The following is a 27,686-nucleotide window of genomic DNA, read 5'->3' as shown; positions in this document are numbered from 1 at the left end:
TGCCTGATTTGTTTTGGTTTAGATCGAAGTTCACATTAATTTTAACTTAGCTAATGAACTTGTTACCAGGAGAGTTGGAGGGGGTAGGCCAAAGTTAAATGGTCCAAGTTTCAAAAATGTTAATTTATAATCAATAGTTAGTTAAGCAAGATTTAACTGGTCACCGAAGTTTACAAGTTTTATTCTCACAAATATGAATTACGACACGATGGTAAATGTCTCTGCATTAATGTGGATTATAGGATATATACATATAGTCTATCTATATGTAGTCTATTTATTTATTTATTTTGAGATGGAGTCTCCTTCTGCTGTCCAGGCTGGAGTGCAGTGGCACTATCTCAGCTCACTACAACCTCCACCTCCCGGGTTCAGGTGATTCTGCTGCCTCAGCCTCCCGAGTAGCTGGGATTACAGGCACACGCCACAACTCCCAGCTGGTTTTTGTATTTTTATTAGAGATTGGCTTTCACCATGTTGGCCAGGCTGGTCTTGAACTCATTTCCTCAAGTGATCCGCCTTCCTCGGCTTCCCAAAGTGCACTGCGCCTGGCCTGTAGTCTATATTTTATTTTATTTTATTGTGAGACAGTCTCACTCTGTCGCCCAGGATTGAGTACACTGGAATGATCTTGGCTCACTGCAACTTCCGTCTCCTGGGTTCAAGCAATTCTCCTGCCCCAGCCTCCCAAATAGCTGGTATTACAGGCGTGCACCACCACGCCCAGCTAATTTTATATACTTTTTAGTAGAGACGGGGGTTTCACCAAGTTGGCCAGGCTGGTCTCGAACTCCTGACCTCAATGATCCGCCTGCCTTGGCCTCCGAAAGCGCTGGGATTACAGGCGTGAGTCACCACGCCCGGCCTTGTAGTCTATATTTTAAAATAAATACTAAGGCAGCAGTGCCTAGTGAGAGCTTTGGAGTGCTGGAGTTTTGACATTCAGACTACCTGGAGTCTAATCACATATTTTCCAGCTTAAATCAGCGGACCTAGTGAGTTTATGGTGTCTGTTCTCACAGCAAGCCAGAGGCAGCCCCCTCCTGATTTCGGGAGACTTCACACCACTCCATCAGCCCGGTTTCGAGCACCCTGCGGCAACCTATTTCTACCTGGCTCGTTGCAAACCTTATCCTCCATTCTTCTCAATGTGCTTGTACTAGAAAACTTTACCTTCCCTCCTTTCCTTCCTGCTCTTCTCGCCTCGCCCACTAGTTTCTTCGCTTTCCTGAATGTTAACAATTTTCACCCACCGTGTGCTTGGGAAAAGGCAAGCGCAAATATGCTGGTATCGCAAACCCTGCCCATTGGCAAGACTTCCTGGTTCTACCCCCGCCGCCGTTTCACTTCCGCTGACGTCGGAGGTCAGAGGTTGCAGACAAGATGTCTGCTTAAGGTCGCTTTGAGCACTTTCGGAGAGGAGCATCTCTGGGACGGAAGCATGCCGACGGTGGCTTATAGGAGCTAGGTCGAAGGAGCGAGGTTGAGGCGGTAGCAACCCGTCAGGTCGCTCCCCTGGAGGCCAGCCGGCTGCGGGACGTGACTTTTGGGGACCGCAGGGGAGCGGGGAGTGTGAGGTGCCATTGACCAGTAATGCCCGGTGCCCCCCAGGGAAGCCGGGAAGCCAAACTCCGCGGAACCGCTTCATGCCGCCGACTGGTTTAGAGCCCACCAGAATGAACAGGAAGAAAGGAGACAAGGGCTTTGAAAGCCCAAGGCCATATAAATTATAAGTATTTTTTCATTTCCCTTCCTTCCTTTTGGTTTTGTTGCCATTTACTGTATATTATGATTGCTTGAAACTGACTTGGTGGGCCTGGGAAACCTAGTGGGAAAACTAGAATTTACTCACTGTGATAGAAATGGTGTTTGTACGGGGAAAAAATGTTTTGAATGACAGCGTTATTCAGCAAATTTAATTCTCGTTGCAGGTTACTAAAGTTTTTTTCTAAGAACTGTACTAGATTGTATTTCTGTCAAGTCTATTTTCATGACTATTGCCAGATTTTTAAAAATTATCCCAATTCGGAGAGCGCTTTTTTTTTTAGACGGAGTCTTGCCCTTTCGCCCAGGCTGGAGTGCAGCGGCGCGATCTAGGCCCACTGCAACCTCCACCTCCTCGGTTCAAGCTTTTCTCTTGCCTCAGTCTGCCGAGTAGCCAGGATTACAGGCATGTGCCACCACCCCCGGCTAATTTTTGTATTTTTAGTAGAGACGGGGTTTCACTGTGTTGGCCAGGCTGGTCTCCAACTCCTGACCTTGTGATCTGCTTGCCTCCACCTCTCAAAGTGTTGGGATTCCAGGGTGAGCCACTGCTCCCGACCCCAGTTCATAGAGTTTTAAAATAAAATGAAATATTGACATGTAATTTTGAATTACTTAGAACATAGCCCTAATTTATACCTGGATAGAATTATACTTTCATTTAATAATAGAATTTATTTTTTTCCTTATTTTCTTTTTATGTTTATTAATATACAACCCATCAGGTCGTCTGCATCAACAACATAAATTTCCAGAGAAAATCGGTTGTGGTAAGTTTATTCTCAACAGTTATAAACAGTAACAAGTCCACCCCTCAGAGTTCTTAGAAAGTTAATACTCTTCCAGATAATTGTGTTTCAAGAATAGGTAAGAATTAAAATTAAGGTCTATATGATTACAAGTTTTATAGACCTTCCACTAATACCTGTCGCCTCCCAAATTCTCCCTTTTTTTTCAATTTCCTAATTAAAATTTTATTCCTCTTTATCTGGTGTATAACATGAAAGCATGTTTATAGCCAAGCATTTTAGAATTGTGCGTGAAACAAGTATAAGCCCATAGTGACATTTCTTCTATGAAAAAACTTAAGATTAATACACTCACTGATTTAGCTTCTAAGAGGCCACTTTTACTTCTTGACTGACTTGGTTTAGGTGGTGTTGCTTTGTAGTGAAGTTTTAGACAGAGTATTTGAGATCTAGAAACCCTCTACCTCCCCTACCCCACCCCTGCCACACACAATTTAGATGTATAGCTTGCTGATATTATCGATTTTAGGAAAAAGCTTGAACACTCAAGGTTTTTTGTTTTTCGTTTTTTGTTTTTTTGAGACAGAGTCTTGCTCTGTCACCCAGGCTGGAGTACACTGCTGTGATCTTGGCTCACTGCAACCTCCACCTCCCAGGTTCAAGCAATTCTCCTACCCCAGCCTTCTGAGTAGCTTGAATTACAGGTGTGTACCACCACGCTCACCTTATTTTTGTATTTTTGGTGGAGTCAGGGTGTCTCCTTGTTGGCCAGGCTGGTCTCAAACTCCTGACCTCAAATGATCCACCTGCCTTCTGCCTCCCAAAGTGCTGGGATTATAGGCATGAACCACTGCACCCAGCTGAAAACTCAAGTATTTATTTAATTTACTTTTTTAGGGCTACCTCTATTACATAGACTAAAATGTTAATGAGAGCTGGTTTTCCTTGAGTGATGGTATCAACTTCTCTGTCAGATTTGTTACCTATGTATGTATATGTTTACTTAGGATGAGCTGAATAGATTAAAAAAAGTCACTTTTCTTAAGAATCATAGAATCTTAGATTTGTAATGTGCCTAAAAGGTTTATTAAATCTAGTCTCTTCATTTATGGAATTTCTCATGCAGTCTTCCCTATATTATGTGCCTTGTGTCTTATAGTAGGATACTTTTGTTGTATGATGTTGTATGAATTGGGTAGAAAAGATAAGGGAATTAGGGAGTCTAGTTCAGAGGTTACTGCAGTAATCTAGAGGGGAAATGGTGAAGGCCTAAATAAAGATAGCATTAGTGAAAATGGAGTAGAAATAGAGTCGACATGATTGAATTAGTGAACATAAATTTAGCCATTGATATATGTAAGATAACTTCTTACATATATTAATATATATATTCTTACATATATTATTTTTATATATATTCTTACATATATATTAAGACTCAATCTTCATAATTACTCTGTGAGATAGATAATATTTTAATCCTAATATTATATATTAGGCAGCTGAAAGAATGGAGGTTAAGTAACTTTCTTAAGGGCATAAAGTTAGAAAATGATGAAACCCACTTTGGGAGGCCGAGGTGGGTGGATCACGAGGTCAAGAGATCGAGACCATCCTGGTCAACATGGTGAAACCCCGTCTCTACTAATACAAAAAATTAGCTGGGCACGGTGGCGCGTGCCTGTAATCCCAGCTACTCAGGAGGCTGAGGCGGGAGAATTGCCTGAACCCAGGAGGCGGAGGTTGCGGTGAGCCGAGATCGCGCCATTGCACTCCAGCCTGGGTATCAGGAGCGAAACTCCGTCTCAAAAAAAAAAAAAAAAAAAAAAAAAAAAAAAAGAAAATGATGAAACCCTGTTTAATCAGGGATGACCTAAGAGTCCAATGCACTTCATATATCATTCCCCCTTCCACCTCTGTGGTCCCTGAGGAATCAATAGACAGAAGTTGCACATGGCTTTTTCAGGACTGCTATAACAGAGTTGTGGATGACTTAAGTTTCCCATTGGAAACTTTGGTTGGATTGGGTGTGGGTTAGGATCTTGGCAGAAAATAAATGGCAGATACACACATGTTAATTGAGGGAAATGAAGGGACCATTTAGAACAGAGTTAAGAGAAACCAACATGAGGTGGAAGGACACTCTGAGCTAGCAACAGTGAAGAACCGTTGCCACTTCTAGGTCTGAAACAACAAAGGGAAGAAGTTACTAGAACCTACTGTCGCCATGGAAAGAGTCACATAGTATCTGTGTCTTTTAATAAAAGAATGAAGCTACTGCTGACCTGCAGCTTGGCAGAAAGGAATCTGGGGTAATTAATATAAACTTGCTTTCCTTCTGCTTTCCAGTTTCCTTTTTGTGGAAACTGTTGGACCAACTCAGTCAGAAGCTGGAAGGGTAGAGCCCAGTTAATGCGACTCTTAGGGTATTGAGTAGGGTAGAGAACAGATCAGGAGGGGCAAAAGGAGAATAATCAGAACAGACTACCTTTTTAACCCCACAACATCCACTGTTGCTTTTGTTGAGATGAAAACTAGTGCTCCTAACGTAGGGACTTACAAAGTCCTATGAGCCACTGAAAGAGTTGGCAATGGCTGAATACTTGTTTTTTAAGTGAAGTGTTACTTGAACACAGCCATACCCATTTATTTATACATTGACTATGGAGGTTTTGGAGCTACACTGGCAGAGTTGAGTAGCTGAGACAGTGACTGTGTGACCCACAAAGCCTAAAATATTTCTATCTGGCCCTTTAAGATAGGGTTTGCTAAACCCTGAGCTATTCTATTAGTGTGAGAAATGACATTTCAGCCCTGTTCCCACCCAAAATATTAGTTACCTTTACCATCATTTATGCAAGATAATGGAAAGAAAACTGATTAAAAGAAACAGTGTAAAACTTAATTGCTACAGTCCCTGCATTCCTTAGCTGGTAGCTTGGCCAAAGTTGATATACACTGCTTTATTTCTCCACCCCTTTGGTGTTTCCTTTTCCTTCTGCTGACATGTCTGTTGGGATGAACTAGACTCTTGTTTCCTTTTTTTTTTTTTTTGAGACGGAGTCTTGCTCTGTCACCAGGCTAGAGTGCAGTGGCACGGTCTTGGCTCACTGCAACCTCTGTCTCCTGGGTTCAAGCGATCCTTCCGCCTCAGCCTCCTGAGTAGCTGGGACTACAGGTGTGTGCCACCATGCCCGGCTAATTTTTTTTGTATTTTTAGTAGAGACAGGGTTTCACCATGTTGGCCAGGATGGTCTCGATCTCTTGACCTCGTGATCCACCCACCTAAGCCTCCCAAAGTGCTGGGATTACAGGCGTGAGCCACCCTGCCTGGCCTAGACCCTTGTTTCTTTAGGACCTTCACTGTTATTTTCACTGTTGTTTCTCTTGTCTTTATTGGCTTGTTGTTATTTCTGTTGCCAAGGACTGTTAGGGGGAATCTGAGAGGCATCTCCGGGAACCCCCTTGATTCCAGATGTAATACGTGTCCTTATTGTGTAGCAAAGCTTTAATTTTTTATTTGGTAGTTGGAATGATTCATTCCAGCCAGAACTGGACCTCTTTCTTTGCTTTTTGCTTCTTTGGGATGAGGAGCTCAAGGTGGTCAAGGGGCAGCCTCAACTTCCAATGTAATGGAATCATGATTATGTGCCCTGGTGGCTGCATAATCCCTTGGGCACTAGGACCTCTCAACACACTGAACCCAGGGTCACAGAGACAGGAGACAAAAATTCCTTCCATGGCTGGGCACTGTGGCTCATACCTGTAATCCCAGCACTTTGGGAGGCTGAGGTGGGTGGATTACCTGAGGTCAGGGGTTTAAGACTACCCTTGCCAACATGGTGAAACCCTGTCTTTACTGAAAATACAAAAAAATTAGCTGGGCGTGGTGGCGGGTGCCTGTAATCCCAGCTACTCAGGAGGCTGAGGCAGGAGAATCACTTGAACCTGGGAAGTGGAGGTTGCAGTGAGCTGAGATGGTGCCATTGCACTCCAGCCTGGGCAACGAGAGCAAAACTCCGTCTTGAAAAAAAAATTCTTCTATGGCATTTTTAGTGTAATAGTAAGAATACTCACTCCAACTTTGACCCCCTGGTTCCCAGTTCTGTTTTGGCTAGGAGGGATAATCCTATATGTTGTCTATTAATTTAAGACAGCCTCCTGTAGAGGTTTCTTGATTGTTGCTGTTACTGAGTCTTCAGCAATTGATCATGCCATCTACTTCTGTGTGACAAGGTACAAGATAAAATACATAAGTTTAAACAAACCCTTATTCTATTTTCTGTGTGTGGAAGAGAAGGGCAGCAGATTTGAGATGAAAGATTCATAGGTCAGATTAGAAAATGTTACATTTCATGTACTTTTGGGTTATTAAATTGAGATGAATAGTGGGTAGTTGGCTACATGTCTGTGCAGATAAAGAATGATATGGTGAGAGAGATTTAAAAGCCTTTGATATACATTTGTTCATGAAGGGTGTAGAAAAGCTCAGTTAGAGTATCTAGCAGGAAATGAGCATCCGGGAGAAATATCTGAAGAGTATGATATTGGAGAAAACTGACCAAGAACCACTTGGGCTGCAGAAACCAAGGAAAAACTTTTTTTTTTTTTTTTGAGCCAGGATCTCACTGTCACCTAGGCTGGAGTGCAGTGGCACAATCATAGTTCACTGCAGCCTCAGCCTCCCTGGGTGCAAGTAGTTAACCTGCCTAAGCCTTCTGAGTAGCTGGGACCACAGTCGTGCACCACCCGCCTGGCTAATTTTTGTATTTTTTGGTAGAGACAGAGTTTTGCCATGTTGCCTGACTGGTCTCAAACTCCTGGGCTCAAGCAATCCACCCTACTTCGGCCTTCCAAAGTGCTGGGATTACAGGTATGAGCCATCACACCTGGCCAAAAAACATATTTTAAGAAGGAAGAGGCTAGGTGCAGTGTGGCCCATGCCTGAAAGCCCAGCACTTTGGGAGGCCAAGGCAAGGGGATCACCTGAGGTCAGGAGTTTGAGACCAGATTGGCCAATGTGCTGAAACCCTGTCTCTATTAAAAATACAAAGCAATTAGCCAGGCGTGGTGGTGGACATAATCCCAGCTACTCGGGAGGCTGAGTCAGGAGAGTCACTTGAACCCAGGAGGCAGAGGTTGCAGTAAGCCGAGATTGTGCCACTGCACTCCAGCCTGGGCATCAGGAGTGAAATTCCATCTCAAAAAAAAAAAAGGAGGAAATGGTTGTTCATTTTAAATTTAAACAGTAAGTGTAAACTTGAAAACTGAAAGTAATTTTTGGTCATTAGTGACTACAGCAAGGGTAATGTATTAGTCCATTTTCATACTGCTGATAAAGACATACCTGAAACTGGGCAATTTACAAAGGAAAGAAGTTTAATGGGGAACTCACAGTTCCACGTGGCTGGGGAAACCTCACAATAATGGCGGAAGGCAAGGAGTTGCAAGTCACACCTTACGTGGATGGCAACAGGCAAAAAGAGAGCTTGTGCAGAAAAAGTCTCTCCATTTTTAAAACTGTCAGATTACTGGACATGGTGGCTCATGCCTGTATTCCTAGCTCTTTAATAGCCTGAGGCCAGCAGATCACCTGAGGTCAGGAGTTCAAGACCACTTTGGCCAACATGTTGAAACCCTGTGTCTATGAAAATACAAAAATTAGCTGGGCATAATGGTGGGTGCCTGTAATCCCATCTACTTGGGAGGCTGAGGTGGGAGAATCCCTTGAACCTGGGAGTTGGAGGTTGCAGTGAGCTGAGATTGTACCATCGCACTCTAGCCAGGGCGACAGAGCAAGACTCCATCTCAAAAAACAAAATGTCAGATCTCATGAGACTTATTCACTGTCATGAGAACAGCACAGGAAATACTTGCCCCCATGATTCAGTTACCTCGCACTAGATCCCTCCCATAATACATGGGAATATAAGATGAGATTTCCATGGGGACACAGCCAAACCATATAATTCTGCCCCTGGCCCCTCCCAAATCTTATGTTCTCACATTTCAAAACTGATGTAAGAGGTAGGTTCCCATGGTCTTAAGACAGCTCTGCCCCTGTGGATTTGCAGGGCGTAGGCTTCCGGCTGCCTTGACGGGATGATTTTGAATGTCTGCAGCTTTTCCAGGTGCACGGTGCAAGTTGTCAGTGGATCTACCATTCTGGGGTCTGGAGGATGGTGGCCCACTTCTCACAGCTCCCCCGGTAGGGACCCTGTGTGGGGGCTCTGACCCCACATTTCCCTTCTGCACTGGCCTAAAAGAGGTTCTCCATGAGGACCCTGCCCCTACAGCAAACTTCTGCCTGGGCATCCAGGGATTTCCATACCTACTCTGAAATCTAGGCAGAGATTCCCAGACCTTAGTTCTTAACTTCTGTGCACTCACAGGCTCATCACCACGTGGCAGCTGTGAAGGCTTGAGGCTTGCACCACTCTGAAGCTCTAAGTTGACCCATTTTAGCCCTGGCTGGAGTGGCTAGGATGTAGGGCACCAAGTCCCTAGGCTGCACACAGCATGAGGACTCTGGGCCTGGCCCACTAAAACACTTTTTCCTCCTAGGCTTCCAGGCCTATGATGGGAGGGGCTGCCGTGAAGACCTCTGACATGCCCTGGAGACATTTTTCCCATTTTCTTGGGGATTAACATTCAGCTCCTTGTTACTTTTGCAAATTTCTATAGCCAGGTTGGATTTCTTCTCAGAAAATGGGATTTTCTTTTCTATCTCATTGTCAGGCTGCAAATTTTCCAAACTTTTATGCTCTACTTCCCTTATAAAACTGAATGTCTTTAACAGTACCCAAGTCACCTCTTAAATAGCTTTGCTGCTTAGAAATTTCTTCTCTGTATACCCAAGTTCACAGTTCCACAGATCTCTAGGGTGGGGCAAAATGCCACCAATCTCTGTGCTAAAACATAACAAGAGTCACCTTTGCTTTAGTTCCCAGCAAATCTTCATCTCCATCTGAGACCCACCTCAGCCTGGACCTTACTTTTCATATCACTTATCAGCATTTTGGTCAAAACCATTCAACAAGTCTCTAGGAAGTTCCAAACTGTCCCACATTTTCCTGTCTTCTGAGCCCTCCAAACTGTTCACCCTCTGCCTGTTACCCAGTTCCATAGTTGCTTCCACACAGGTAGCTTTTCAGCAGCACCACACTCTACTGGTACCAGTTTACTGTATTAGTCCGTTTTCACACTGCTGATCAAGACATACCCGAGACTGGGAAGTTTACAAAAGAAAGAGGTTTAATGGAGATCTTACAGTGCCACATGGCTGGGGAAGCCTCATAATAATGGCAGAAGCCAAGGAGGAGCAAGTCACAACTTACCTGGATGGCAGCAGGCAAAAAGAGTTTGTGCAGAAAAATTCCCATTTTTAGAACCATCAGATCTCATGAGACTTACTCACTTTATGAGAACAGCACAGGAAAGACTTGATTCATTTACCTCCCACCGAGTCTCTCCCACAACGTATGGGAATTCAAGATGAGATTTGGGTGGGGACACAAAAACCATATCAGGTAATTTCAGTGGACTGATGACTGCGTAAGTCGTAGTGAACTGAAGAGGAAGTTGAAACAGTGAACATACTCTACAAGAATTTCTGTTTGGAAGTAATGGGAAAAAGACAAAAATCATTTGAGAGTAGCGTAGATCTACAGGCTTTTAAAACCTTGGATCTTGATCTTGTCTATAAGTACAGGAAAAAATTTTACAGATAGGAAAGATTGTAACTGAGGAGAGAGAAATACAGTGATATTTCTGACGATACTGTTGGGAGTAGCCTCTAAAGGACCATTGGATATATCTTTTTTTTTTTTTTTTGAGACAGAGTCTTAACTCTGTCGCCAGGCGCCAGGCTGAAGTGCAGTGGTGTGATTTCGGCTCACTGGAATCTCCGCCTCCTGAGTTCAAGCAATTCTCCTGCCTCAGCCTCCCAAGTAACTGGGACTACAGGCGCGCACCACCACGCCCAGCTAATTTTTGTATTTTAGTGGAGACAGGGTTTCACTATGTTGGTCAGGTGGTCTCGATCTCTTGACCTCTTGATCCACCCGCCTCAGCCTCTCAAAGTGCTGGGATTACAGGCGTGAGCCACCGGCACCTGGCGGATATATCATTCTTTTTTTTTTTTTTTTTTTTGAGACGGAGTTTCACTCTTGTTACCCAGGCTGGAGTGCAATGGCGCAATCTCGGCTCACTGCAACCTCTGCCTCCTGGGTTCAGGCAATTCTCCTGCCTCAGCCTCCTGAGTAGCTGGGATTACAGGCATGTGCCATCATGCCCAGCTAATTTTTTGTATTTTCAGTAGAGACGGGGTTTCACCATGTTGACCAGGATGGTCTCGATCTCTTGACCTCGTGATCCACCCACCTCGGCCTCCCAAAGTGCTGGATTACAGGCGTGAGCCACCGCGCCCGGCCTGTAGAGTCTATATTCTAATGCAGACTTCTACGTGGAGCTTTTAAATTGTTTCATTAATGTCACATAATAGAAATTGTTAATTCTCTTGTTGATTATGGTTAAGTAATATTAATATTTTTGTTTGTTTGTTTTTTTTTGAGACGAGTTTCACTCTTGTTACCCAGGCTGGAGTGCAATGGCATGATCTCAGCTCACCGCAACCTCCGCTTCCTGGGTTCAGGCAATTCTCCTGCCTCAGCCTCCTGAGTAGCTGGGATTACAGGCACGTGCCACCATGCCCAGCTAATTTTTTGTATTTTCAGTAGAGACGGGGTTTCACCATGTTGACCAGGATGGTCTCGATCTCTTGACCTCGTGATCCACCCACCTCGGCCTCCCAAAGTGCTGGGATTACAGGTGTGAGCCACCGCGTCCGGCCCTATCATTCTTAAACAGAAGGAAAGATGGGTACATGAAACAGAGGGGCAAGAGAATTTGTAGTTGACGGAGGAATGATTGAATTTAAGTATTTAGGGTGAAGGGACAAAAGTAGCCCCAGGAGTGCCAAGAAGGTTATGGTGAGAAACTGGAAGAAGTCAAGGACAGGAGGATTTCAGGCAGTTAGGCAGGAGGACTGGGAGAGAAGTAATGAGGAGTGGCAGGAGAGACATTGCGAACAGTTGAGTTCATAATGTCAGCATTGGAGCAGTTGCAAGCAGTGATGAAGTGCTTTTCAGAGTGTGATCTTGATTCTTCCTGGATGGAAGTGAAGATTGTAGAAATTGAAGTCCAGGAACTTTGAGGCAGTCTTATTGGATGGAACAGACACATCTATATTCAAGTCACTTGGAGTGATGGCAGACATGTTACAAAAGAAGAGTATGTGGCCAGGTGCAGTGGTTTATGCCTGTAATTCCAGTGCTCTGGGAGGCCGAGATAGGAGGATCACTTGAGGCCAGAAGTTCCAGACCAGCCTGGGGAACATAATAAGACCCATCTTTATTGAAAAAAAGTTTTTAATTAACCAGGCATGGTAGTGCATGCCTGTAGTCCCCAGCTACTCTGGAGGCTGAGGTGGGAGAATCACTTGAGCCTGGGAGGTTGAAGCTGCATTAAGCCATGATTGCTATGCTGCATTCTAGCCTGGGTGGCGGAGCAAGACCCTGTCTCTGAAAAAGAAAAATAAAAAGCAAAAGTATAAGCCTTCTGCAAATGTTGGGGAGTTGTATAGATAAGAAGCATAGAGGATGGTGTACCTGTCTAGCATGAACATAAACGATAAGCAGAAAAGAATAACAAAAACATTTATTAAGCGTATACTAGGTGCTAGCTACAATTTTAAGTATGCTCCATGTATTAAATTGTTCAGTTGTTTTTGTTTTGTTTTGTTTTTTTGAGTTGCGATCTTGCTCTGTCACCCAGACTGGAATGCAGTGTCACAATCACAGCTCGCTGCAGCCTCAACCTCCCAGGTTCAAGCAATCCTTCCACTTTAGTCATGCCTGGCTGTTCCGTTGTCATAATAATACTAGAAGGACAGTAGTGTCATTATTTTTGATGAGAAAACTGAGGCACAGTGAGCTGGGGTCACTAGCTCAAGGTCATAGAATTACTAAGTAATAGAGCTAGGATTTGAATACAGGGAGTCTACCTCCAGAACACCTGCTTTTAACTGTGACACTATGCTACTCTTACCCTTATAGTGTACATTAAATTAAAATCCTATAAATTGCCCAGAAGCAGTAGTGGAAACTGGGAGAATGCCTATTTTCCTCATTTATAGTGAATGGGAGAATAAGTAGCTTCTTGTCTAGGAGGATTCAGGAGCCATTTCATTTAAGGCTAGAGGGTAGAGAGGGAGTTTTAGAAAAGGTTGAAAGGCACAGGGGAAATGTTGAAAATGGAATGTGGGCTCCAGGAGGATGGTTATCTGTGAAGTGGTGGGGAGAGAGCAAGCAGCAAGGAGTGAGAGGCTAGATGACCTGAGGGGCTTGCAGATGACCAGTGGCTAAGGGTGACAGAGATTGAAGACCTGTAGAGGTTAATGGGTCTGAATGTTTCAGGCAGGTGTAGGTTAGAGTCCTAGGTGGTGTTAGAGACTTGATGGTACAAGGAGACTGGGCTTTCCCTATCTTCATGAAATGCATTCCTTCATTCTATCATTGTTACCAGAGTTTAGAAAGCCAGATGCTGTTCTTATGTCCCACCCAAAGTAGCTGTTGTCAGCACTTTCTTTAATCTTTTGTTTTGTAGTTGTCTTGGTTCTACTTCTTATCTTTCAGCCATCTAAGCTTATTTAAATTTAGAATGGTCATTGGATGACAGATATACTAATTAAAGGGATTCTGGTTATTCTTCCTACAGCTGCTCAGTTTACACCTTTAAACACAGAATCTTTATCAACTGTATTTTGGCGTTTGCGCTTCTGTTTTTCTGCATTTCTAACTCACAGATCTGTGCAGATTGTTCTAATTTAAGGGTGTATGGCTCTCTTCTTACTTGGGAATTGAGAACAAAGGGGCTACAGAATCTCTAGGCTTTCTTGAGGCAGTTGGGCTAAATATTACCTAAAAACAATTATTGCATATTATTTAAAACCTTTCTACCCAGAGGCATTATGGCATAGTGAGAATCATTTGGAATCATTAGATGTGTTTGAATCTCAATTCTCTACTTATTAGTGACCTAATTTTTTTTACCTTTGTTATCTGTAAAAAGTTCTTTTTTAAAAATACTTTACAGTAGTATTTGTAGCTTCTCTGTAAAAAGTATAAAGTAGTCTTGTCTCTTAGAGTTGGTATTAGGATTACAGGGAACATAGGAAAGTATCTAGTGCAATGTCTGGTACATGGTAGCAGCCATTTTTAAACTTTTTTTTTTTTTTTTTTACAAGATGGGGTTTCACCATGTTGGCCAGGCTGGTCTTGAACTCCTGACCTCAGATGAGCCACTGTGCCTGGCCAGTAGCAGCCATTATAATCTAGTTCTCTAAGGTTACTATCTGAATTTTCCTTAGATATTTCTGTTACAGCCTCTGAATGTTTTCTGTTCACTTTGGAGCCCCTGAAATATTACTATAACCTCTCTTGTTTTATGTTTGAGTACATCAGTTTTCAACCCAGGATATTAAAATCACACTGGACATACATTCCATGATTCATCTATTCGTCTTTCCCATTGATTCAATACAAGAGGAAAGTCTGTATTTAACTGGTTTTCATGTGTCAGATACAGATAGATTGCATACCATACAGCTAACATGGTAGAACATGGATCTGGATATAGCAGCAGATTTTCCCTGCTTGCCTTGATATCTTTTGTAGCACTTGCCACCTCATAAGCAGAAACTCATACTTGTTAGCTTCGGTGGTATAATTTTTTACCCCATTTTTTTCTTCCATGTTCTTTCCCTCATCAATCTTCTGGTTTTGATTCTTTTTCTGCTGTCATTTTTTTCTTCCTCCCTTTTTAGTTCTAGCCTGCTTAGAAATTCTGGTTTTTGAGAGTAGCAAGCCTTTTATTTTTTTCTGACTGCCTAATTTACACTGATAGTGAATATGAACCACCGGGATGATAAAGTATACATAACTCACACCCATTCAGTCACTAGGACAATCATGTTTGAAATTAAAATACTTGGAAAACATATGTATGTGTATAGCTATTTGGGATTTTGTCTCTGGAGTGTAGTATGTATGTAAGTGGTAAAAATAAAAACTATATTCTGAAACATACCAGTCTTTGTAATGAAGTTGTTACTCTCTTTCTTTACAGGGATTTGTGGAACTGACTATATTTCCCACAGTTGCAAACTTGAATAGAATCAAGTTGAACAGCAAACAGTGTAGAATATACCGAGTAAGGATCAATGACTTAGAGGCTGCTTTTATTTATAATGATCCAACCTTGGAAGTTTGTCACAGTGAATCAAAACAGTAAGTTACATACTTTAAAAGTTATTATTTTTAACAGTTTTTAAAAAATATTTTTAATGATTGCATTAGTTTTTCTCAAAATATTTTTTTTTTAGATCGTTACTAGACTTTGAATCCCAATCTTTTTTTCTAATTAAAATACCTGTTTTACCACTCTGTACGTTTGATTAAGTGATTTTGCTAGCTGTGCCCAACATAGTTCTAAGTTTCCCTTCTTCATGTTAAAATTTTAAGGAAGCATTATTTAGGAACTTTAATTAGATTATCTTAGTAATTTTTTTTACTTTTAATGTTTTTCTTGACTATTTACTTCATAAATATTGAAAGTATTTTCAGTGGGTTAGATGGTTACTGTAATCTGTAGACCAGAAGCTACTTTAAAATATTCTGTGAAATATTTTGACTGCTATATTATAAAAACATTATGTCTAAAATAGCTCATTTATTCACCTTAAATAAATATTACATCTATTGAGGCTACTTCTGATTTTTATCATTGAACATATTGCTGCTATCCATTTTATGTTCTATTTTCTTTCATACTTTGTTTCCATTTTCTGTGTGTGTGTGTGTGTGTGCGCGTGCGCACAGTGCACGTGCTTCATTTTTTGGTCATCTTTATGGTTAATACTCCATTTGTTCAGTCTATTATAATTTGTATAATTATTCTCCAGTTGTTTGGCATTTTGTAGTCATAAGTAGTGAGTGAATGTTTTTGCACATACAAATTTTTTTCCTTTGGATTATTACTTATCATTTCTAATGTCTCTTTTCAGTATTTTACCTGATTGTGCCCTAGTATTTAAATTAGTATAAATTAGTACATTTGCGGGCACTTGCTTTTCAAAGCTTTGATAACATTGAGTTGTATCATTTCTGTGATTCTTTGTGTTTTGGGTAGGATGCCAAAACTTATATCAAACTTTTTAGTCAAAATGATATTTTAACTAGTCTAGATGTATAATATTGCCTTAAGGTGTAGCAGTTCTCAAAGTGTGATTCCCAGACAAGCATCACTGTCAACTGGGAACTTCTTAGACCGGCCAGTTCTCAAGCAATACCCCAGACCTATTGAATCAGAAACTGGGGATAGGGTCCTACAGATTGTGTTTTAACAAGCTTGCCAGGTGATTCTGATACAGACTGAGGTTTGAGAATCACTGCCATAAGGAATTGCAAAGGTTTAGAAGGGAGGCTTATTTTTAGACATATTTATGGTCCCAGTAATCAGTGGTTTAAAATCTTTCACATTTAGAGAGGTAATACGCAAATGAGATTGGAAAAATTCAGGGAATCCCTGATTTACTCCTATAACTTTCCATTTCACAAAGATGAGTTGTTGAAATTACATTGCTTTTAAAGATGCATTTGTAGAATTGACATAAAAAACTTATCACAAAATTATCTGCATCCCTTTTCCCCCATAAAACAAAAGCAAAAGCATCTACCTTTGGGGTAGTTAGTATACACTACTAATAAATGGAAAGGTCACCTGTTAAAGAGCAGATAAGGGACCCATTGCCTTGCCTGAAAGCCAGAATACTCACCCTATCCAGCCTAGATCTCTGCATTTGATAATAGGGTAAGATGCCTGTTTGTCAGTCACAGAAGACAGTGTCTGTACATCTTTTTTACTAATAATTTGTTGTTGCTGCCCAGGTCTCAAGATAGAATCTGTTATTGTAGTGACAGGGCTCCTGGTCTGTTAAGGAAGCAAGCAAGCTTTACTTTGTTATTTTTATTTTGATGATACTCCCTAAAATTTTTCTCTAGTGATATGAAAGATGCCTCATTACTTTTAGTGTTTTAAATCACTAGTGTTTAGTGTCTTTCCTGGAAGACAGTTTTTCTACAGACCAGCGGGGCAGGGGGCTTCTGGATGAAACTTCCACCTCAGATCGTCAGGAATTAGATTCTCATGAGTAGCCTGTGACCTAGATCTCTTGCATGCACAGTTCCCAATAGAGTTTAGGCTCCTATGAGGATCTAGTGCTGCTGGTGATCTGACAGGAGGCAGAGCTGAGAAGGTAATGCTTGCTCACCTGCTACTCACCTCCTGCTGTGTGGCCTGGTTCCTAACAGGCTACAGACTTGTTATAAATATAATATAAAGAATGAAAAGGAAGTTCTAAAAGAGAATCTTTTCAAAGATTAGTTTAGGAAATTGGGAAAGATGGAATATATTTAAAATTTTTCTTTTAACTAGAACCATAACTCTTTCCCATGGCCACTTAGTAAATGCTTGACTAATAAATAATTGACTAGTTTGCTTGACTATCCCTGCTTTTTTGCTTAGCTTTAGAATCTTCATTACTCTTGGGTGATTTTCAGCATTTTTACTTCTGTTTATCCTCTGATTTATTCAAAAAGAATTTGAAATTGATCTTAGAGTTTTATTAGTCAAAAGTTTTAGGAAGTAGCTAATGAAATTAGCATGAAGGGTAAACAAGTATGGATGGTGGATACCCACTATTAAGTTACTGCACAATTCCTAGAGGAAAACTGCAGATTGGTGTCTCATATTTCTGATTGCCACAGCAAAGAGGGGTTTTTTTTAAGATTCATAAGGCATAAGACAAAAACACAACAATTATTCAGAAGAAATATTAAGTTTATTAGCAGTTAGATGAGACTTTTTGTTTTTTATTATACTTTAAGTTCTGGGGTACATGTGCAGAATGTGCAGGTTTGTTACACAGGCGTACACGTGCCATGGTGGTTTGCTGCATCCATCCCCCCATCATCTGTATTAGGTATTTCTGCTAATGTTATCCCTCCCCAATCCCCCCAACGCCTGCTATTCCTCCCCTAGCCTCCCCACCCCCTGATAGGCCCTGGTGTGTGATGTTCCCCTCCCTGTGTCCATGTGTTCTCATTGTTCTACACCCACTTATGAGTGAGAACATGGGGGTGTTTGGTTTTCTGTTCTTGTGTCAGTCTGTTGAGAATGATAGTTTCCAACTTAGTCCATGTCCCCGCAAAGGACATGGACTCATCCTTTTTTATGGCTGCATAGTATTCCATGTTGTATATGTGCCACATTTCCTTTATCCAGTCTATCCGTGGTGGGCATTTGGATTGGTTCCAAGTCTTTGCTGTTGTAAACAGTGCTGCAATAAACATGTATGTGCATGTGTCTTTATAATAGAATGATTTATAATCCTTTGGATATGTACCCAGTAATGGGATTACTGGGTTAAATGGTATTTCTATTTCTAGATCCTTGAGGAATCACCACACTGTCTTCCACAATGGTTGAACTAATTTACACTCCCACCAACAGTGTAAAAGCATTGTTATTCCTCCACATCCTCTCCAGCATCTGTTGTCTTCTGATTTTTTAATGATCATCATTCTAACTGGCATGAGATGGTGTCTCATTGTAGTTTTGATTTACATTTCTCTAATGTTGTAGTTTTGATTTGCATTTCTCTAATGACTAGTGATGATGAGCTTTTTTTCATATGTTTGTTAGCTGCATAAATATCTTCTTTTGAAAAGTGTCTGTTCATATCCTTTGCCCACTTTTTGATGGAGTTTTTTTTTTTTTTTTCCTTGTAAATTTATTTAAGTTATTTGTAGATTCTGGATATTAGCCCTTTGCCAGAGGGGTAGGTTGCAAAGATTTTTTTCCATTCTGTTGGTTGGTTGCCAGTTTACTTGAATGATAGTTTCTTTTGCTGTGCAGAAGCTCTTAAGTTTATTTAGATCCTATTTGTGTATTTTGGCTTTTGTTGCCATTGCTTTTGGTGTTTTAGTCATGAAGTCTTTGCCTATGCTTATGTCCTGAATGGTATTGTCTATGTTTTCTTCTAGGGTTTTTGTGGTGTTAGGTCTTATGTTTAAATCTTTAATCCTTCTGGAGTTAATTTTTGTATAAGGTGTAAGAAAGGGGTCCAGTTTCAGCTTTCTGCATATGGCTAGCCAGTTTTCCCAACACCATTTATTAAACAGGGAATCCTTTCCCCAATTGCTTGTTTTTGTGAGGTTTGTCAAAGATCAGATGATTGTAGATGTGTGGCATTACTTCTGAGGCCTCTGTTCTGTTCCATTGGTCTGTATTTCTGTTTTGGTACTAGTACCATGCTGTTTTGATTACTGTAGCCTTGTAGTATAGTTTGAAGTCAGGTAGTGTGATGCCTCCAGCTTTGTTTCTTTTGCTTAGGATTGTCTTGGCCATGTGGTCTCTTTTTTGGTTCCATATGAAGTTTAAGGTGGTTTTTTCCAAGTATATGAAGAAAGTCATTGGTAGCTTGATGGGGATAGCATTGAATCTATAAATTACTTTGAGCAGTATGACCATTTTCACAATATTGGTTCTTCTTAACCATGAGCATGGAATGTTTTTCCATCTGTTTGTGTCCTCTCTTATTTCTTTGAGTAGTTATTTGTAGTTCGCCTTGAAGAGGTCTTTCACATCCCTTGTTAGTTGTATTCCTAGGTATTTTATTTTCTTTGTAGCAGTTGTGAATAGGAGTTCACTCATGATTTGGCTCTGTTTATTATTGGTGTATAGGAATGCTTGTGATTTTTGCATATTGATTTTGTATCCTGAGACTCTGCTGAAGTTGCTTATCAACTTAAGGAGATTTGGGGCTAAGACAATGAGGTCTTCTAAATATACAATCATGTCATCTGCAAATAGAGACAATTTGACTTCTTCTTTTCCTAATTGAATACCCTTTATTTCTTTTTCTTGCCTGGTTGCCCTGGCCAGAACTTCCAATACTATGTTGAATAGGAGTGGTGAGAGAGGGGATCCTTGTCTTGTGTCAGTTTTAAAAAGGAATGCTTCCAGTTTTTGCCCATTCAGTATGATATTGGCTGTGGGTTTGTAATAAATAGCTCTTATTATTTCAAGATATATTCCATCAATAACTAGTTTATTGAAAGTTTTTAGCATAAAGGGCTGTTGAATTTTGTCGAAGACCTTCTCTGCATCCATTGAGATCATCATGTGGTTTTTGTCTTTGGTTCTGTTTATGTGATGGATTACATTTGTAGATTTGTGTATGTTGAATCAGCTTTCCATCCCAGGGATGAAGCCGACTTGATCGTGATGGACAAGCTTTTTGATGTGCTGTTGCATTCAGTTTGCCCGTATTTTATTAAGGATTTTCACATCAATGTTTATCATGGATATTGGCCTAAAATTTTCTTTTTTAGTTGTGTCTCTGCCAGGTTTTGGTGTCAGGATGATGTTGGTCTCATAAAATGAGTTAGATAGGATTCCCTCTTTTTGTGTTTTTTGGAATAGTTTCACAAGGAATAGTACCAGCTCCTCTTTGTACCTCTGGTAGAATTTGGCTGTGAACCCGGCTGGTCCTGGACATTTTTTTGTTTGGTAGGCTATTAATTGCTGCCTCAATTTCAGACCTTGTTATTGGTCTATTCAGGGATTCAACTTCTTGCTGGTTTAGTTTTGGGAGGGTGTAAGTGTCCAGGAATTTATCCATTTCTTCTAGATTTACTGATTTATGTGTATGGAGTTATTTGTAGTAATCTCTGATAGTAGTTTATATTTGTTAGTATACGTAATGTTAACATGTCAGCTAACAGTTGGATAAAATAGATAGAAGTGCCTTTCAGCCTCTTATCTAAATGTTTCTTTTCCTTACACTCCCCTCTAGTTCAAAAGAGCTGAATCTCAACCATTGTAAGCACACTCTTTCAATCAAAAATAGGAGGGCATGGCACCTTAACTTTAAAACAAATAATTTAAAAATGTGATTAAATAGTATAGTACATTACTTCTTTCAGTGTTAAGACATATGTAAAAAAATCAATGGTAAAATCAAATTTTAGCACTGAATTAAATCTGCTGTGTGTAATTTCTGTTTTAGCTTTGTTGGTTCATTAAAGAAGGAAAGTTATTTTAGAAATAAGTATCAGAAACATCTAGGAGCATGCTAAAGACCTTAGCTATCTGCCTTTCCCAAAGTTCTCTTTTAAAATAACGCCTTCCAATCAAATAGATACAACACAAAATTATAAAGGCCCAGGTAGTTAGTTAACCTAATACTGTCACATAGGATACTCTAACCCACACCCAATAGCTTAAAAATGTATAGCCAATGGAGATGGTAGAGGTTATAGGACTATGACATACTAAATATTTTGTAGTCATTATTTTTCTGAAAATTGAAAATACATTATAATTTTACACTTTAATTTTTGACCTCTATGAAGTTATTATGAAAGAAAAGATTTGATTTGCATATTGAAATCCAAACCATCAGATTATTTGAAATTGGCTTCCCAGTTGATTCCATTTATAATGACTTACCCATTTTATTTGGACCACTTCACCTTTTCTCAGGAAATGAGATTAAATGAAAATAATTTCCCATAAAAAAACTAATAACTAATAGGTAATGTTTAAATCTGGCTTTCTTTTTGTACAATAGTTGTTTTATTTTTTAATTTCGCTGATAACTTACTGGGAATACAAGTTGTGCAATCATCAAATTTTATGTTTTTGAATGTTGTTGAAAATAAATTATACTCTGTAGATAGAATAGTCATTAAAATTAGATGGTATGTTAAGTAAGTGCTGACAAGGGTTTAGAGCAACTGGCACTTTCAGATATTGCTGGTGGCAATGCAGAACGGTACAACTCTTCTGAAACAGTTTTATAGATTTTTAAAAAGTTAAATGTGTTTTTTTGTAGATTTTTAAAAAGTTAAATGTGTTTACCATCAGTAGTCCCACTGTTGGGTATTTGTACTACAGAGATGATGCATAGATTCACACAAAGACTTGTACACAAACGTTCATAACTTTTTTATTTTACGCTTCCAAAAGCTGAAAATAACCTAAAGGCCCTTCTGCTGGTCAGTGGATAAACAAACTGGTACAGTCTATACAATATAATACCCAATGTCAGAAGGAACAAATTATTAATACGTGTAACAACTTGGATGAATTTCAAAAATGTAGTGACACAAGCCAGTCTCAAAAGGTAGCATTCTATGTGATACCATTTATTTGGCACAAAGAATAGCATAAGGGATGTTTTGGGGTTGATAGGACTGTTCTGTATCCTGATTTTGGTGGTTAACTGAATCTGTACATGTGTTAAACTTTATACAACTGTAGACCCAAAAAGTTTTTTTTTTTTTTAACTGTATGATAATTAAAAAAAAAACCACAGATGTACCTCCTTTTATTGTGCTTTGCTCTGTTGTGCCTTGCATGTTCTGTGTGTGTTTTTTGTTTTTTTTTTTACAAATTGAAGGTTTGTGATAAGCTTACATCAAGAAAGTTTATCAGTGCCATTTTCCCAACAGCATGTGCTCATTTCATGTCTCTATGTCACATTTTTGTAATTCTTGCAATATTTCAAACTTTTTCATTGTTGTATCTGTTAAGGAAATCTGGGATCAGAGATCTTTGATATTACAATCGTAATTGTTTTGGGGGGGCGCCACAGATGGCGTCCATGTAAGATGGCAAACTAAATGATAAATGTTGTGTGTGTTCTGACTACTCCGTGGACCAGCTGTTCCCTGTCTCTGTCCCCTTCCTCCAGCCTCCCTATTTACTGAGACACGCAATATTGAAATTAGGTCAGTTAATAATCCTACAGTGGCCTCTAGGTGTGCAAGTGAAAGGAAGAGTCTCACATCTCTCACTTAAACCCAAAAGCTATAGAAATGACTAAGCTTAGGGAGGAAGGCCAAAAGCTAGGCCTCTTGGTGCCAGTTAGCTAAGTTGTGACTGCAAAGGAAAAGTTCTTGAAGGAAATTAAAAGTGCTGCTCCAGAGAATACACAAATGATAAGAAAATGAAGCAGTCTTATTGCTGATGCGGAGAAGGTTTTAAAGATCTGGATAGAAGATTAAACCAGCCACACCATCTCTTAAGGCAAAACCTAATCCAGAGCAAGGCCCTAACTCTCTTCAGTTCTGTGAAGGCTGAGAGGTAAGGAAGCTGCAGAAGAACATTTTGAAGCTAGAAGAGGGTGGTTCATGAGATTTAAGGAAAGAAATTTTGTCCATAACATGAAAGTGCAGGGTGAAGCAACAAGTGCTGATGTAGAAGCTGCAGCAAGTTATCCGGAAGATTTAGCTAAGGTTATTTATGAAGGTTGCTACACTAAGCAACAGATTGTCAATGTAGATGAAACAGCTTCTACTAGAAGAAGATGCTATCCAGAACTTTCCTAGCTAAAGAGAAGTCAGTGCCTGGCTTCAAAGGACAGGCTGACTCTTTTATTAGGGGCTAATGCAGCTGGGAACTTTAAGTTAAAGCCAGTAATCCTAGGACCCTTAACAATTATGCTAAATCTGTTCTGCCTGTTCTCTGTAAATGGAGCAACAAAGCCTGGATGACAACACCCTGTTCACAATATGGTTTACTGAATTGAATATTTTAAGCCCACTGTTGAGATTACTGGTCAGAAGAAGAATGCTTTCAATATATTACTGCTTATTGACAAGACACCTGGTTATCCAAAAGCTCTGAAGAAAATGTACTGGGAGAGTAATACTGTTTTTATGTGCGCTAACATAGTGTCTATTCTGCAGCCTATAGATTAAGAAATTCTACTTTTAAGTCTTACTATTTAAGAAATGCATTTCATAAGGCTATAGCTGCCATAGATAATGATTCCTCTGAGGGATCTGGGAAAGTCAGTTGAAACCCTGAAAAGATGCACCATTCTGGATGCCATTAAGGACATTCATGATTTAGGGAGGCGGTCAAAACATCAACATGAACAAGAATTTGGAAGAAGTTGATTCCAAACCTCATGGATGACTTTGAGGGATTTAGAGGAGGAAGTAACTGCAGTTGTGGTAGAAATAGCCATGAAACTAGAATTAGAAGTGAAACCTAAAGATAAGATTGAATTGCTGCAATCTGATGCTACAACTTCAGTGGATAGAGGAGTTGCTTCTTATGAGTGAGCAAAGAAAGTGGTTTCTTGAGATGGGATCTACTGGTCAAGATGCTATGAACATTCTTGGGATGTCAATGTTTATTTAACAGAAAGAAATTATTAAAATATATTGAGAAGTCTTTTTACTTCCAGAACTCTATGCTTTGTAGTTGTTATCTTGAATAGTTGGTAAAGCCATAGTTCTGTTATAGCCTTTGTAATTGGTAGAGAGATGGATGAAGATGGAGAAGGAATGGCCTCTTGTCAAGTTAAGAGTCTATAGGACCTTAATGTGTCTTTAATGGCTTTTCCCATTTTATTTTTCCTTTAGTTATTCAGTAGAGTATATGAAACTTTTCTTTTTCTTTTTTTATTTTTTTGAGCTGGAGTCTCACTCTGTTGCCCAGGTTGGAGTGCAGTGGTACAATCTCAGCTCACTGTAACCTCCGCCTCCTGGGCTCAAGCTATTCTCATGCCTTAGCCTCCCAAGTAACTGGAATTACAGGCGTGCACCACCACACCTGGTTAATTTTTGTATTTTTCATAGAGACAGGGATTCATCATGTTGGCCAGGCTGGATTCGAACTCCTGGCCTCAAGTGATCCACCCACCCTGGCTTCCCAAAGTGCTGGGATTACAGGTGTGTGCCACCACACCCGGCTAAAACTTGTTTTTTAACTAGATGAAAACTTTATTAAGCTATGGGAACATCACTAACTTCACCTTGTGGCTACACCTAATGGCAGGATTACAGATATAACAGTGTACAACGAGGATGTGGCTCATGGTGTTTATGTATTTCATCTTGTATTCTTGCCCTTCCCATCCCATATCTTTTTCCTGTCTTTTGTTTCTTACCCTTTTTAAACTAATTTCAGTGAGGAAATGTAATATGTGTATATATACACATATAAGTTGCTTTTATGGAATACAATTAAAAAACCAATTGAGAACAACATTTTCCTATTTCCATAAGACTTCATCGTATTGTTTTCATCAAATGGGAGATAAGGTCAGATAACTATGCAACAAGTATTTAGTAGTCTCTTCTGACATAGTGAATATAGTAGTGAGCCTTCTGAAAATTCTCTGCTTCATTAAGCCTACATAGTGATGCACTAGTGGGTGGAGGTGAGTGGTATTACATTTTGAGGAATTGATTTCCATCCTAATTTGCTTTAGACATCTTAATCTTTGTCAAATTACAAAGCTTGTTGAATCCATTCTAATTTTTACCAGATTGATAAAGAATAATCAATTCTTCACATATTCTTTACATTTGTATCAAAAAAAGTGGCTTTGGCATTCCAAAATTAATGAAGAATGTAATAGTCATAATAATAATCATATAACTTGGTGAGTAGAATGTATATTCCATTTGTATTCACAGTTTAATAGTTTTTAACATGGTGAGTAGAAAAAACCATTACTTGGCTAAAGAATGTTCTTAGGAATTATGTAAGAAGATAAAATGCTTACCAATAGTTGGTATCAAATTATATTTAAGAAAATGCTCAGAGGCCAGGCGTGATGATTCACGCCTGCAATCCTAGCACTTTGGCAGGCCAAGGCAGGTGGATTACTAGAGGTTAGGAGCTCAAAACCAGCCTGACCAACATGGCAAAACACCATCTCTACTAAAAATATGAAAATTAGCCAGGTGTGGTGGCGGGTGCCTGTAATCCCAGCTACTTGGGAAGCTGAGGCACAAGAATGCTTGAACCCGGGAGGTGGCGGTTGCAGTGAGTCAAGATGGTGCCACTTCACTCTGGCCTGGGTGACAGAGTGAGACTCCATCTCAAAAAAAAAAAGAAAAAAGAAAATGTTTGATTAGATATATGGCTTATTATTAAAAGTTGGCTCTTTCATTTTCCCCCAGGAGAAACCTCAATTATTTTTCCAATGCTTATGCAGCTGCAGTTAGTGCTGTGGACCCTGACGCCGGAAATGGAGAACTTTGCATTAAGGTTCCATCAGAGCTATGGAAACACGTCGATGGTAAAGCACCAAGAACATTACTGACTGCACACTAAAATCATGTTAGATTCAGGGACTAGAGAATTTTACATGAAAACTAATGATGCTGGCCAGGCGCGGTGGCTCATGCCTGTAATCCCACCACTTTGGGAGGCTGTGGCGGTCAGATCACCTGAGATCAGGAGTTAAAGACCAGCCTGGCCAACATGGCGAAACCCCATCTCTACTAAAAATACAAAAATTAGCCAGGCATGGTGGCGGGCACCTGTAATCTCAGCTGCTCAGGAGGCTGAGACAGGAGAATCACTTGAATACGGGAGGTGGAAGTTGCAGTGAGCCGATAGTGCACCCCTGCATTCCAACCTGGGCAACAGAGTGAGAGACTGTCTCAAAAAAAAAAAAATAAACCAACCTAATGTAAATTAACCAGTTGAAATATACAGAATGGGTTGGAAGCTCTTTTTCTTATTAAGGATCACTGGCCAACAGGATAATATTAATTCAGGACTGTGAAAAAAGCAATTTATTTCACCATTGTTTTTTAAAGGAAAAAACAAATTGTGTTTTTGTTGGTTTTTTTTTTTCTTTGAGACGGAGTTTCGCTTTTGTCACCCAGGCTGGAGTACAATGGCACAATCTCAGCTTACTGCAACCTCCGCCTCCCGGGTTTGAGTGATTTTCCTGTCGCAGCCTCCTGAGTAGCTGGGGTTACAGGCGCCTACCACCACGCCCAGCTAATTTTTGTATTTTTAGTAGAGACGGGGTTTCACCATATTGGCCAGGTTGGTCTCAAACTCCTGACCTCAGGTGATGTGCCCGCCTTGACCTCCCAAAGTGCTGGGATTACAGGTGTGAGCCACCATGCCTGGCCATGAAAAATATTTTTAAAAAATCATATAGATAGAACAGTTTGTCAAGATTTGAGAACCTGCAAAATATCAAATTAGCTTAGAGTTACAGCATTTTGTAGCAGGAAAGATCCTAAACAATCTGGTTCAATTGCTTCTTTTTACAGAAGAGTAATCTGAAGTCTAATGAGTAAGTAACCTGCTGAAGTTCACTTAGCAAATTATTGGTGGAGTTAAAGCTAAAAAATAGGATTTCTGATACTCATTCTGCAGACTTTTTAAACCTTTTTGTCTTGTGTAAAGTTTTAGCCATTATAGTATTGTATATTAGCTTCTGCCTTGCCTATTTATTTAACCTTATAAAAATTAAGATAAGTATAAGACTTCTTGTTTTGTTTTGTTTTTTTTTTGCTTTCTATTGGGGGGTTTAGGGGTGGCATAGGATTTATGGAGGAACTTACCCTGATTTAGGGGACAGACGTGGAAGTCATCATTGCGTGTTTAGGGTTTGGAGATGATCCATATGATTGTAATGCTTGGAGGAAATTAAAATCTTACAAAAGCAACACATGTTTATAATGAAGAAATCAAGCATAATAAAAACCATAATAATAAGGCAAATTCTCAAGTAGTGTTTCCTCCTCTACCTCTCATCCTTGTACTCCCCAAAGTCACCTAGGGTTCATTTTATGGGAGAATGTAATAGGAGAAAAAACTTGAAAAGTTAAGTGTATTAGTTCATTTTCATACTGCTGATAAAGACATACCTGAGACTGGGAAGAAAGAGAGGTTTAATGAAATTACAGTTCCACATGGCTGGGGAGGCCTCACAGTCTTGGGAAAAGGCAGGGAGGAGCAAGTCACATCTTATGCAGATAGTGGCCAGCATAAAGAGAGAGAGGGCTTGTGCAGGGAAACTTCCGTTTTTAAAACCATTAGATCATGTGACACTTACTCATTATCATGAGAACAGCATGGGAAAGACTTGCCCCCATGATTCAGTTACCTCCTACTGGGTCCTTCCTGTACCACATGGGCATTATGGGAACTACAAGATGAGATTTGAGTGGAGGCACAGAGCCAAACTATGTCAGTAAGTTTGGGGTTGGATTTGGAAGG

At 40.1% G+C, this 27,686-nt stretch overlaps 1 protein-coding gene across 2 annotated transcripts in view; it reads left to right on the top strand.

Annotated features, from left to right (window-relative positions):
• The first annotated feature begins 1,347 nt into the window (after positions 1 to 1,347).
• TAF2 (TATA-box binding protein associated factor 2) overlaps positions 1,348 to 27,686 on the top strand; it is a 95,805-nt gene continuing 69,466 nt past the window's right edge. For both annotated transcript variants that reach the window (XM_064384545.1, XM_064384544.1), the window contains exons 1-4: positions 1,348 to 1,730; positions 2,481 to 2,534; positions 14,700 to 14,860; positions 25,622 to 25,740. In XM_064384545.1, the coding sequence (XP_064240615.1) occupies positions 1,647 to 1,730; positions 2,481 to 2,534; positions 14,700 to 14,860; positions 25,622 to 25,740 (418 nt within the window). In that variant the 5' untranslated portion in view covers positions 1,348 to 1,646. The remainder of the gene's footprint in view (positions 1,731 to 2,480; positions 2,535 to 14,699; positions 14,861 to 25,621; positions 25,741 to 27,686) is intronic.

Source organism: Aotus nancymaae, unplaced genomic scaffold (assembly GCF_030222135.1).
Source record: "Aotus nancymaae isolate 86718 unplaced genomic scaffold, 86718_ANA_hifiasm-v0.15.2.pri h1tg000036l, whole genome shotgun sequence".
NCBI classification, from domain to species: domain Eukaryota; kingdom Metazoa; phylum Chordata; class Mammalia; order Primates; family Aotidae; genus Aotus; species Aotus nancymaae.
Note: the sequence above shows the minus strand (reverse complement) of the source record. Positions and strands in the feature narration are given on the sequence as shown.